The sequence below is a fragment of the Podarcis filfolensis genome (assembly GCF_964270895.1).
Source record: "Podarcis filfolensis genome assembly, chromosome: 11".
Classification (NCBI taxonomy): Eukaryota; Metazoa; Chordata; class Lepidosauria; order Squamata; family Lacertidae; genus Podarcis; species Podarcis filfolensis.
In genome coordinates, this window is record NC_139613.1 from 3,674,587 (window position 1) to 3,688,161 (window position 13,575).

Consider the following 13,575-nt stretch of genomic DNA (forward strand, 5'->3'; position numbering starts at 1 on the left):
CTCCTAGCGCCCTTTCGATCCTTGGCAGCAAAATTAGGCATCCCACTCGCAGCAGAAACAACTGAGGGTCCCGGCCACCAAATTGTCCAACTTCTGTATAGAGCTAGAAATGGAGGCTCAGACCTCCAGGCTCCCAGAGGCAAAGTTAGTGGTTCTTAAAGACTTTGCATCACAGTTCTGCCAAAGAAGGCTATCCTGCACTAGGCAGCTCGGTTGGTTAGAGCGTGGTGCTGATAATGCCAGGGTTGCAGCAGGTTTGATCCTCATAAGGGCCACCTTCATTTTCCTGCATTTCAGGGGGCTGGGCTAGATGACCCTTAGGATTCCTTCCAACTCTGCAGTTCTATGATTCTAATATCTTTAAGGCTCTGAGGGAGGGGTACACGTCTTGCACCTCCAGCTTAAAAGAGCTAGATGAGCAGCTTACGGTAACGCTATATGGTCACATTCTGGGTGCATGTAACTGATGAGAAAATGAGACTCTAATCTGCCAGGGTGGATGAGACTAAGTGGTCCCAAGAAGCTAAAATCTATTTCAAAAACATAATTTTAAACATATTGGCAGAAAATCAGTGAATGCATTTTAGTTCATGAACGATGTGAGTATAAAGAGATCAAAGAGAGATCAACAGCATATTGTATGTAAATGAATCATGAGGAAGGGAGCAGTGTACCTTATAAGGAACAGTATATGCAAGTAATTGCATAAACATGCTATTTTGTTTTCCATGTAATCATTATCTGCATATATTGTTCCTTTCTCTCATTATTCGGATATACAGTCCTCTTCCCCAGAATTCATTTATATATAATTTGTTGTTGATTTCTGTTTGGTATTATTATGCTCACATCTTTTATGAACTAACTTGCATACATAGGTCATTGGCTGATGTATTTACACTAAATCTTTCCAAATGGATTTTAGTCTCCATTTGGTTGCTTCCCTCTGGCCCACTGGGGCAGAGTAAGAACTTCCTTTCAGCATCTAGAAGAGATGATGTGCAGAGAACAACTTCTTGGATGTAACTTGCTGCCAATACTTGGCAATGGGCTGTTGTTAACTTAATTGAATCCACCATGAGCTGATAGATGACTGCTAAAGATATGCAGTCTGATGGCAGTCTGGATGGTCCAACAGGGAAGGGTCCCAGGTTATGGTCTTGCGGGTGCAGTTCACCCAGATTTCTCTCCTGATCATCAGATACCAGTACCTGCTTGTAAGAGCCCCAGAAAACTTTTTTAAACATGTGTGCGTGTAAAGCTTAGTCTCTCTGTGTCCATAATCAGAGTCTGAGGAGCATGCATTGAATGTATAGCCTCCAGGAGTTGCTTTTATAATCAAGGCTAATACAAATAAATGTGGCTCATTATCTCTGTGATTGAGCTAGTTACAGAGTCTTTAATAAAAGACAACCTTTTAAATGAGGTCTGTTTAAGAGTAATAACAAAGTGGATTTACAGAAATGTCTGCTTTGGCAGTCTCCTGGTCAGTGTTTTGCTGCTTCTGAACTTTCTATTTTGTTGCAGAAGATTTTTCAGACTACAGTGGTACCTTGGTTTCCAAACAGTCTGGTTTGCGTACATTTTGGAATAGAAACACATCAAACCCGGAAGTGTGTGTCCCGGTTTGCCAACTTTTTTTGAATTACAATCTATTTTTTTTGGATTACACACAACTTTTTTTGGAGGCCCCATAGGCGAAAGCGTGCCTTAAGTTACAACCTGTTTTGGTTTACTAATGGACCTCCGGAACAGATTATGGTTGTAAACCAAGGTACCACTGTATAATATTTTCAGAGTGTAAAATGTAGAATGGAACAAACCTTTTGCCCTTTCTTTCCTTGAATGAAATTGCATTCAGTTTCTGACGAAGAGCAGCCACCTGTCTATGTCCCAGGTAGGATCTTTGAATGGTTGCCAAATTTAACCTGACTTGTTGGGTAGTGAATTGGGCCAGGACCTGATTCGGATTCACTCTGTGCATACGGCACATGCACTCTTATCTCGGCAACTTTGGAGCAACGGGTTATAAAATAAGATTGGGGTTCTGTTTGTAACTTTGGGGAGAGGGCTAGAAGTAAAAGAGTTCAAATGATAACTTAGGGATACAACTGTTTCAGGTCCTTTAGGGAGGCTGGAAAAATCATGGCGTGCTTTTAGGCACCATCATCTCATTTTCACAGGTTGGCAGCCAGCCTTTAGGTGCTCCTCCTAGAGCTAGAGAAATGGCTTAAAGCTGTCATTTAGCAACATTTGATCTCTAGCTGCTCATATTTACATGTTTATTTACTTGCACTTAACCTTCTCTTCCATCATGGAGCCCAAGGTAGCATGCATGCACCTGTGGTTCTCAGGCAGTCTCTAACCAGCACTAACCAGACCTAGACCTGCTCAGCTTCCGATAGGTCATGGCATCATGTTCCTTCTGGCCCTACCCTGGGAGTATATAGATCAAACTGAATAATTTCATTGTATGCACTGACTTCCTGATGAATTAGAGCTGGGCTCTGAGTTTCATTTGCCTGCCTAGCCAACTCCCAATTGGCCCTTCCTTACTTAGAGGTATCAGAGAAGGTGAGACAGAGTTTTGTTGGCCTGCTTTGACCTGCTTTTATATTCTGACTGTTTTTACTGAAAAAAGAAAAGAAAAAAATTCCCTGGATAATTTCAACAGCTTAACCCAGCTGACAGCAACTCCAGCGTGCTCTCTGCTCCAATGATACATATTTTTTGTCAGCCCCAGAGACGGTTCCTGTTTGTGTGAAAATGTGTTCTCTGTATTGACCCTTAGAAGTTGAAGTTAGTGCCATGTCAAGAAACATATGGCTCTTGAAGGTAGATGAATTTTCTATGCCTTAATTTTCTCCATGTTTCATATCCGAGAAGTTCTCTTCTGCAGGCAGATGATTCAGTAGATCAGCCCTGGTTGATCAGCTTGTAGTCTCTTTGTATCGTGCTGATTGCTGCCACCCACCCACTTCTTGGGTGCTGGCTGGGCCCTTCAAAGCCAGAGAGAAGCTTGGCTATGCCAAAGCAGCCACCCCACATTGGTATGTAGTGAATTACATACTGTAGGGGGGCGCGGGGGGCGCTGTGGTTTAAACCACAGAGCCTAGGACTTGCCGATCAGAAGGTCGGCGGTTCGATTCCCCACAATGGGGTGAGCTCCCGTTGCTCAGTCCCTGCTCCTGCTAACCTAGCAGTTCAAAAGCACGTCAAAGTGCAAGTAGATAAATAGGTACCGCTCTGGCGGGAAGGTAAACGGCATTTCTGTGCGCTGCTCTGGTTCGCCAGAAGCAGCTTAGTCATGCTGGCCACATGACTCGGAAGCTGTATGCCGGCTCCCTTGGCCAATAAAGCGAGATGAGCGCCGTGACCCCAGACTCGGCCACGACTGGACCTAATGGTCAGGGGTCCCATTACCTTTACGTTTACATATTATAGGATGTTCCAGCCCCAAATGACAGAAGTAAGGGAACTTTCTCTAATTGCCTTGTGAAGAGTATAGGAACAAGGCAGCAAAAATTAGTCTTGTCCTCCTCTCTACTCCTCTCCCTGGTCTTTGGTTCTGTGTTGTGATTGTCAACTTCATAATTGTAAAAGAAATGGTAGGGAGAAGGAAAAACTAGTTGCTCATGGAATTATAAAACTTTTTTAATGGCTTTGGAGGTACTTAATAATCTGTTTGGTATACAAAATAATTGAGCTTATTCTTATAAATATGTTGAGAATAGTCAGGCAGCTGATGTGATAACTGTGGTCTATAAAAAGACTATTACTCTTTGGTCTATGGTGTAACCATGCAGGACTCTTTGAACCAAGCATTCGGCCCCTGTCTCCTGACGGGAATAGTAAGTCCAAGGTGCAGGGTTCTTGGTGTTGGGCAGGGTTATCCTTGGGCCTTCTCAAGTCTGGGCTGGTTTGTTTTCGTTCATTAAGAGTTTTTCCTTGGGCTGGGCCGCTGCTTAAGCTGTTTTGGGGTGGGGTGGGGGAGGGTGCTGTTTTCATTTCCTCTTTTTTGTGGGAAGCTTCAGTGTGGGAGGTGCTTTGTAAGAACAAGTTGGAAGTTTTCCTGATCTTGTCTGTTCAATCTCTAGGAATTTCCACAGAGAGGAATTTTAGAGCAAGACACCTGCTGAAAGGTCAGAAAGCGGAAGTGAAGGCAAAGGTGCCTGCAGCTGCTGCTCCTGCCCCAATGGATGCCTGGAAAAGCACAGGCCAAGCGCCTGGGCAGCAGGTCAGTACGGAGAAGGGCAAATGAAACCAGAACTCTTGAGGCTGCAATCTGTGGCAGATTTAACCGGCAGGTCCATTCAACTCAGCAGGACAGAGTAAACCTGTGGAGGATGACAATGTGAAGTTTACTTAATGTTTTATTTATTTATGACATTTATATTCTGCCTTTCTACCAAGGCACCCAGGGCAGTTTACAGTGTTAAAATACTGAAACAAATGAGATATAATGTAAACGTGGTCTTGGATGGTGGCAGCGATGGCAGTCCAATTGGATACAGACTTTTGATGCAGACTTTTTCTGCCTCCCTTGCTCTCTTCTTATTCTCACACAGCTGAAAAGTGGCTGTTTGTATCTGGCTTAGAAGCCTTTCCCCTCTTCTTTTTGTGTGCAATCATTGTGGCATTCAAGGTGCAAAGATAAAGTAATTGTGTAGGCCTTGAAAAATCTTCCTTGTCCAGGCATCTAAAAATTTACTTTAGCATTTGTAACTGTGGCTAGATTAACGCTTGCAAGCCTGGGGCCAGAATGGAGCAAGTAGGACCAGTTCCTGTCACAGTGCCTAAGGATTAAAAGCTTCTTTTAGGGAGTCAAAACTCTGGATACACCTCTGTCATTGCCTGTTCTTGCAGCTGTGTATAGTGTTGTGACAGATGAGCTGCCTTTCAGTATGAGCAGGCAGCTGCAAGGGATTTGTCAAAAAGAGGCATGTCCTCCTGCTCCTCTTATTTGGGGCTGGAAGGCAACGGGGGGGGGGGGTAGATTGGCTGGCAAGGTGTCCCAGTTCTTCTCTTTGGAGATTTGCTGCCTCCTCCCAACAGGTCTCTCTTCTCTTTGGAGCAAAGACAAGCTTCTTCAGTGATCAGCTTCCACATTCTCTGTTGAGAAGCTTCCCTTTATTGGGCCAGACATTGGTTCACCAAGGCTGCTATCTTCCACCAGCTGTGGCTGTCTAGGGCAGTGGTTCTCAAACCTTTTTCTCTGGGCAACACTTTCAGAATAAAAAATTGCTTGCAAAACACACACGCCCACAGACACACACATAATAATAATAATAATAATAATAATAATAATAATAATAAATTTTATTTATATCCCGCCCTCCCCAGCCGAAGCTGGGCTCAGGGCGGCTAACAACAATCAAAATAATCCAACATTCTAAAAACATTCATTATAAAATTAATTAAAATGAAATTAAAATCAAATTGATGGCAACAATTAAGCAAAATTCTGTGCAGATTGCCAGAGGAGGGGGTCAGGCTGCGCCCTGACCAAAGGCCTGGTGGAACAGCTCTGTCTTGCAGGCCCTGCGGAAAGATGTCAGGTCCCGCAGGGCCCTAGTCTCTTGTGACAGAGCGTTCCACCAGATTGGAGCCGCGGCCGAGAAAGCCCTAGCTCTAGTTGAGGCCAGCCTAACCTCTCTGTGGCCTGGGATCTTCTGGATGTTTTTATTTGCAGACCGTAAATTTCTCTGTGGGACATACCAGGAGAGGCGGTCCCGTAGGTACGAGGGTCCTAGATTTATAACATAGAACGCAACTACTTTGGATTAAGCCGTGCACTCTACCCAGCAAGTTACCATCCCTCTAGCAGAATGTTTTTGCAAAGAGCGTTTAAAATTATCAGAACTGCCTTCTCCACGTGGGCAGAACCATGGCTGTGTGAGGCGGAGAGTTAAAGATCGTCCCCTCAGATAGCAGCAGTTTATGCCTGCAGTGTGAGCAGTGCTCCTTTTGAATACATTACAGTGTCACTAAAGTGGAAGACGTAAACTTCAGTTGTATAGGAGCTGCTGTCAAAGTGCATCCTTACGCTGCCTTTATTGAATTTATAGCTATGACTAATGGGCCTCTGTCTAAAGAAGCAATAGTGGGTTATAAAACAACAAAGCAGGGATCACAGAAAGAGAATATTACATGTTAGCTCACCCCCTCCAGTGATGATGATTATAATAACATAGTATATATTAGTTTAAAAACCTGGAGCAACTAAACCAATTAGTCATCTAGTTCTTCTTTTCCCTGAGGCCGATCTGTTTTACAGGGCAAATTGGAAAGTGTGAAAGCCCTTGTTTCCAAAGAAGAACTGTTGCCCAATTGCTGCCCAGCTGGGCTGGTGTAGCTGAGTCATAAATCAAGATGTGATTTGATTGGGTGGTACAAACAAAAAGTACAGCACTATTTCAGAAAAGAACTGATATTTCAATTTATTTTTATTGCTTTGTTTCCCACCCTATCCCACCCAAGGGTTGAGGGTATGTAGCAGGTATTTTATCTGTAACATGTCTCTCTAAGGGACAAATAGAAGAAGATTCCTTTACCCCGGTATGGCTCCCCTTTATCACATCACAGCCCAACAAGACAACGACGAGAATCCACTGACAGCATACGAATCAATATTGCTAACCTGATTCAAAAACATCCACCCACCCCACTCACACTTGAAAACAAAGTTCACCACAGCCAATCACAAACAAGCAACAATACTTTTTCAGCAGGGGGCCGGTCCACTGTCCCTCAGACCTTGTGGGGGGCCAGACTATATTTTGAAGGAAAAAAATGAACAAATTCCTATGCCCCACAAATAACCCAGAGATGCATTTTAAATAAAAACACACATTCTACTCATGTAAAAACACGGTGATTCCCGGACCGTCTGCGGGCCAGATTTAGAAGGCGATAGGGCTGGATCCGGCCCCCGGGCCTTAGTTTGCCTACCCATGCCCTAGGCCAAACCCAACTTCACCAAAGGAACACAAGCAAATAGGAACGACAACCTGCACAAATGAGGCTGACACAAAACCCCACACATACATTAAGTAAAATAGAAAGACTGCTATCCGACCCCCCCCCACACCATGGCCCCTCCACCTCTTCCCCCCTTTTTCTTCCTAATGTAACATGAATGTCTCAATAAATGAAGCTGATCTGTAGAAAATGTAACTTGAAAAAAAGAGATATTGCACATACTTTTGTAAACCAAGAAATCTTTAATTAAAAAATACATTTAAAAAAAACTACCCGAAGAGATAAAAGGTCTAAGCATCTAGGCTGGAGGTGCTGTAGGGGTCAATCCCAGTCCTTCTTTCCTTCTATGTGTCTGTTGCCTAATAGAAACAAACATTTCTGGGTATTTAGAAAACTGCAGATGATTAAAAGACTTTCAGGTACATAGACTCATAGGTTGTAGAGTTGGAAGGGACCACAAGAGTCATCTGATCTAACCCCCTGCAGTTCTGGAGTCTCTTGCCCAATGTGAGGCTCCAACTTACAACCATGAGGTTAAGTGTCTCATGCTCTACCTGCTGCGTTCAACAAAGCTCCTCCAAAAATAAATACAGAAACAGCAGTAAGCATTATAATCCCATTTCATCCAGCTCCAAGGAGAAGGAGGTACATCTGGGGTCACCAGTTGTGGTTCTTGTGGCATCCACGGAATACCCTCCCCATTAGCCTGGTGCTGCAAGGTTGTTAATGTCACCAGGCAGACCTTCCTGGAGAGTAAGTGCAGGAACTACGGTGAACTGTTTTTTGCCTGTATCTTCTCCGTTCTCGTGCGGGATTCTTTCTGAGAGTTTATTGCATAACCTCAGAAGTGAAAGAAGGGGGATTTCTGCCTGAATCCTGTGGATCTTGGTGGCTTGGCAAATCCTTCTTGTTTTGGGATGCTGCTTCAGCTGCCAGATTCCACCTCAGATGTCAAGGTGAAGAGGAAGCCATGCTGTTTACTGTGCTGTTCTCTGCACAAAGTACCAGCAAACACCAGAACATAGAGAAGAAAACTGTGCTAACCTAGCTTTGGTCAAAGCAGAATGACCTACTGGCATGGTTGAGATTGCATAAACAAGCAGTTGGTAGCCTCAGCCTTACGCCCTCCTCCCCTCCTCTCACTCATGGCAGTGCCATGCCTCTCATTCTGCTCTGTACGTCCTTTAGCAAAGTTCTCTCCATGGCTTAAAGAGCTGCCAGCCATTTCTGGCTTGGTTTAGCCACCCTTCTGGTCTGTGTGCTGCTCCTATATTGGAGTAATGCATCACTTACACATACATAACTTACAATATACAGTGCAGAGCTGTGCGTGTAATATTGCAAACCTTACAACAACCCTGTATGTATTATTCCTCTATATTGTGAATGGAGTGGGGTTTGACACTTGGGTTTTGAAGGTTGCCAGCTGAATTTGTGGCTGAGATGAGATTTGGTTCTCCCCTGGATCTGTTCACTGGGTGTGTTACTGACTTCTCTCTTCAGACGATCTCCTTATTGCATGCTTTATCTCCATCATTTCGCCCCTGCTTAGCTGTTTGGTTGCTGCCACCGGCTTTAAGGGAGTGCCCTCCCTTTTCCCACAGCTTGTTAGATTTAAATGTGTTCTCTCAATTTGCCTTTTTTTAAAAAAAAATATGACTTCCTCTTAATACCTAGGCAGATAATCTGCCAGCCATATATTGTATGCTGGGGAATTCGTGAATATCATTGGGAGTGCAGTGTTCCCCAGTGTGTTTTGGGACAGTCCTGTTCTGCAAACCAGGCTTTCCTTCATGTTTTTCATGATTTTGAAAAAGCTGCTTATTTAAAAGCACTATGCATAGTGTCCACCAAGGATACGTGTTGCAGAAATTACTTGACTCAGGGTACCTGCAATGGGTGCTTCTCTCAAACATAATGGGAGAGCATCTATTTGGTGTGAATGTAGGGAGTGAGCTGTTGCCTTTGGAACTAGTCATCCTTTTTTGAGAAGTGCGGAGAAAGTTTTCGCAGATGTAACCTGCAGCTGTTAACTTGAAGTGCTTTGAGTGAAAAGCTTGTTTAAATTAAACACAAATCAAAAGGTTTGAATGAAGCTCTTTTAATGCCTGGGGTTGTGAGAAACATCACTCGATACAGGTTGATCGCTGCTATCCATTTCAAAGAGGGCTTAAAATAATAATTTTATGAGCTTTTGAAGACTTCTTTGAAAGGAGTAGCTGAACCCAGAAGGGCATGTTTTCTTGGTAATGTCTAGCCACAACTCCCAGTCATGCTCTTGAAGAGGCATAACATAGAAGAGATACACACCCTTTGTTCATTCTTTGTGATCTGTGCCACAGGCCTCTGTTGGCAAGAAATGGCAAGCTCTTCAGAGGGAAAAAAAGCATTGTATTGTTAGCCTTTGGCCAATTTAAAGTGGCACCTAAGGGGATGGAGACATCCATGTGTTCAAAGACTAAAAAGGTGAAAGGGATCGGTTCTAAAATCATTGAAGACTGCCTTGTATTTGATGACTTGCCTAGTAGCCACAGGCAACCAGGAATTTCATGCAGGTGACTGAGCAGCCAGCTCACTTGATTTCTTGGCTAGCTATAAAGGAAGAGTAGTCTTATCTCATCCAGAGTCAGCACAAAAACACAGTGGACTATCAGAGTGTCTCTCCTCCACCATCCATCATGGAAGAAGGCACTTTTTATTCTTATAGAGGGTTGAGTTGTTGTCATGTCACCAGAGAAATGGATGGCTGTTTTTAACTCTTGCACAAAGCAGAGACACAAATGCCTGGACAAGGGCTGGGATCTAAGGAATACCCATGCTTATATGCATGTCTGTATTGTGTATGTATGTGTTTGTGTTGAAACAGTTTTAAAATTTAGGCTCTGTTGAGTTTACTCCAGCAGTTTAGCAGTAGCGGCATCAACTGGTGTCATTGTGCAAGGTGAGGCAGGTTGTACATTGCGACCTTCTCTGCAAAGATCCTTCCCAAACCTCTAAACCACCGTTTTGTTCAAGCATTAGTCATTAATTACTCTTGGATTTCGTCTCTGCGTAGTCCAGTAATTTCTAGCTCATTCTCAGTATTTTTGTTCTGCTGCTGTGTTATTCACTGTGGAGAAAGGTGCTGAAGAAAGGTGCTATTACACGACTGAAATTGAGAATATAATGGAAGACTCCCAACTCAGCTCTCTGAAGGTGCACATTGTATTAGCTGTGAAAATTCAAGACTTAGCTGTTACATGCATGCAGAGAGCTGAAGGGAACTGAGCATTTATGTAGCATGAAATGCCCTCTGGCGGACAAGGAGTGCAAAGTTAGCCAGTTCTTACAGTAAGGGAGGATGACCAAAGCACTGGCAGTGACATTTTCATTGCTGCAGTAACCTGAGGTTTTCAGTTTCCTTTGGTCCCTGCACAGTAGCAAAGTGGGGTTGATATGGCAGGCACATTAGTTCTATCAACTGTGAGGGTTTGGGGGCTCCTTTTAAGTCTTTGAGCAGCATCAGCTTTGACCGAGGCGTCGAATGCATGTTGAATTGTGAACTGCACCGGATTGATAGTGAACTAAATGCCGAATTCTGAAATAACCACAGAGGGAAAAAATTCACGCATTTTAAATCTTGAATAGTATTTATTGAAATGATAAACAATTTCCCTCCTATTATTATGACTTGGATTTAACAAGGTTGCGTTTAACATTCACACATCATATTGTATTGATAGTTATATGATATATTCATGGGTTGACTTTTGTACACTTTCTCAATAGCACCTTGGGCAGAGCAATCTTTTTCTCCTGAAACAACTGCATTGTCAACCAATTAATAAATAAAATCATTAATAAGGATTACAGAATGGGTAAATTGGCTGCACTCTCCTTCCCCCACCCCCTTTCAAACTTTTCCCTCCAGCTGGAGCTTATCTTTAGAAGCACAATTTAATGGCGAATCCTCCAGCACACAATTTGGGAAATTATCCTACTGGTTGATTTTTTTATTGTTTAAAAACTTGTGTTCTCTTCAGTTCTTAATTCATCTGGGGCTGAATATGCAGCCTCTGGTGCTTGAAATACTTTTATTGTAGATTCAGAAACACTTCTTCCATGTTAATGATTGCTTTTTAAAATGCTGATTTTAATTTTCAGGTCCCTGACAAAGGAGGAATGAAGAGTGCTTCTCTAAAGGATTTATGTCCTGAAGACAAGAGGCGCATAGCAAACTTAATTAAGGAGCTTGCAAGGTGAGGATAAACTGTCTGATAATGCATCAGGTTTAGGATGAGACTCTCTTTCCAATTACTGTTATGAAATTTAAGCGTTCATGTTTATTAAAAGCATACAGTGGTACCTCGGGTTAAGAACTTAATTCGTTCTGGAGGTCCGTTCTTAACATGAAACTGTTCTTAACCTGAGGTACCACTTTACCTAATGGGGCCTCCCGCTGCCACTGTGCGATTTCTGTTCTCATCCTGAAGCAAAGTTCTTAACCCAAGGTACTATTTCTGGGTTAGCAGAGTCTGTAACCTGAAGCGTCTGTAACCCGAGGTATCACTGTATTACCACTCCTTGCTAGCACAGGTATGATCAAGTAAGGCATGGAGCAGTTGTCTGCCTTTGTTGCAAGAGACTGCTGCTGTTTAAGGAAGGTCTTCAAAGGGTTTCCTACAAAATTTGTCCCCGTTGTGTCATGGATGGCCTGAAAAATTGTGCCCTATCTCACTTTGCTGCTTCCTTCCAAGCACCTACAAGTTCTTGCTTTGGACTGTGACATACTAACATGGGGCCTGATAGACATGTGTGTTTGGAGACTGTGTGTGAAACCAGCACCCATGTGGTCCTGAGAGCACACTCCCTCCCAAAGGATCTTTAGCGGGAGTCACACAGAGTGCTGTCTTTAATGTGTGTATCTGAACCCTCCCAAACGACAAAGGTGAGTCCACATGAAAATAATATAAAAAATTAGAAATTTATTATAAAGGTAGTTTTATCAACAAAGTGCAGCAGCATACACTCACAATTCTAAGCACATATAAAAGCAATATTCTAACTTTCTAAAATAAGTGTTCTAAATAATTAGAATTAATTAGAAAGATTCATCACAAGTTAGTTCTCTTGGTACCTGCTGGAGTGCTCCTGAAACTGTGAGCGTGCACACTTGTGCGTGTGCAGGTGATCTGACTTGAGGTTGCCTGACTCATTCTGGAAGTGCCATTGCTCTGTCTAGTTTGTATTTTCAGTTCTACGGCATTCCCAGTTGGTTGAAGGAACCTGGCACAAGAATCTTAGATTAGAGACTTCAGGATTTCAAAACCTGCTCCTGGTGCCCTTTTGCTTATTAATTATCTCATTGCCATTGTTGCAACCTAGCATCCTGAGGAGGAGTGAACTTTTATGCATTCTTATGGCCTAGCTGGCAAGAAGGTCAGGGATAGAGACATCAGTTACAACACTGTACATAAGCTTACAAGACGGCAGGAGGGTCGTTTCCTATGGCCACCCACTTCAGCCAAACCTGTCTTGGGTTCACTCCTGAACACAAATTGGTGGTTAACAGCAAAAGCCTCAGTGCTGCAGTTTGTGTGGCTGTGACTTGCACTGTCCCTTTAATAATCCATCTGCCTAGTACTGGCTTTGCAGGTTCACTCTAGATAGTCTCTGCTTTCTGCCATCTAAGCTATGGTAAAAGGCTGGAATATGTGCTGCTGGAATTGATTGAAGGATTAAACAAGGTGGGCTGTATGTTGCCTGTCTAGTGTTCGGAAGCAGCGCTAATAAGCCTTGCACATGCTTTTCTAGCTCCCTGCTCCTCAGCCAATCCCACTGCCTACTTCAATTATGCACCATTCATCATTTTCCTAGTTTAAGCTCAACATGCACCAGTTCTCATGAGGCCTTGAAGCTGGAGTCAGTTGGGGATAACATGTATTGTTATCCAGATTTGTCATTTTATATAGCATCATCCTACAATTCGGATGTTCTGTTAGCTTTGGTTGTAACCAGAGATAGAGAAGGAGTTTCTTGTTGAAAAGCTTTAACCTCCTTTGAGTCATTATGAGGTTCTTGTTCTTCCCACGAGTCTGTGATCACTGCTCTCCTATTAATGTAAGAATGGAAAACAAGGAAAACAAGGTTTGCATGTGTCTGCATATTTGTTTGTATTCCCTACTGTATAGCTTGTGGGCAGAATGTGATATTTGGGTACTGAGAATGAACTGGGTGAAGTTATGGGAGAGGAGATTATAATTACTTTCTACCCCTGAGTTTTTGAGCATTCCCTCACAAAGTGGCTTATGATAAAAATTGCTAAGCGAAACAGTTGGACAAACAGTAATATGAGGCTATGTCTGTTGGTCACCTAATAGTCATGATGAGAACCAAGTCATGCTGGGAACAATGGGGGAATTGTATTTTCATTGTCCTCTATCTGTGTATTTTTGGGGATAATTGGCTGATAGCTATCACAGACTGAGATCTAGCCTGGTTGGACTTGAGGCCTAGCCGAGTTTGGCATATCTTATCTTTTTATCTCCAGCAGAATGAACCACAGGGAGCGACCACTAAGAGTTGACCCACTTCAATCCTTCTCTGTTTGTCCTT

The 13,575-nt window shown here is 43.1% G+C and overlaps 1 protein-coding gene across 7 annotated transcripts in view; it reads left to right on the plus strand.

The window, feature by feature from the left end:
* Window positions 1–13,575, plus strand: part of KIAA1328 — a 224,608-nt gene that overhangs the window by 26,189 nt on the left and 184,844 nt on the right. For 3 of the 7 annotated variants that reach the window (XM_083575683.1, XM_083575681.1, XM_083575682.1), the window contains exons 2-3: window positions 4,098–4,237; window positions 11,125–11,219. In XM_083575683.1, the coding sequence (XP_083431809.1) occupies window positions 4,196–4,237; window positions 11,125–11,219 (137 nt within the window). In that variant the 5' untranslated portion in view covers window positions 4,098–4,195. Of the gene's footprint in view, window positions 1–1,861; window positions 1,898–4,097; window positions 4,238–11,124; window positions 11,220–13,575 lie in introns of those variants that run through there. The other 4 variants (XM_083575685.1, XM_083575684.1, XM_083575680.1 and 1 more) reach the window with 3 other exon arrangements.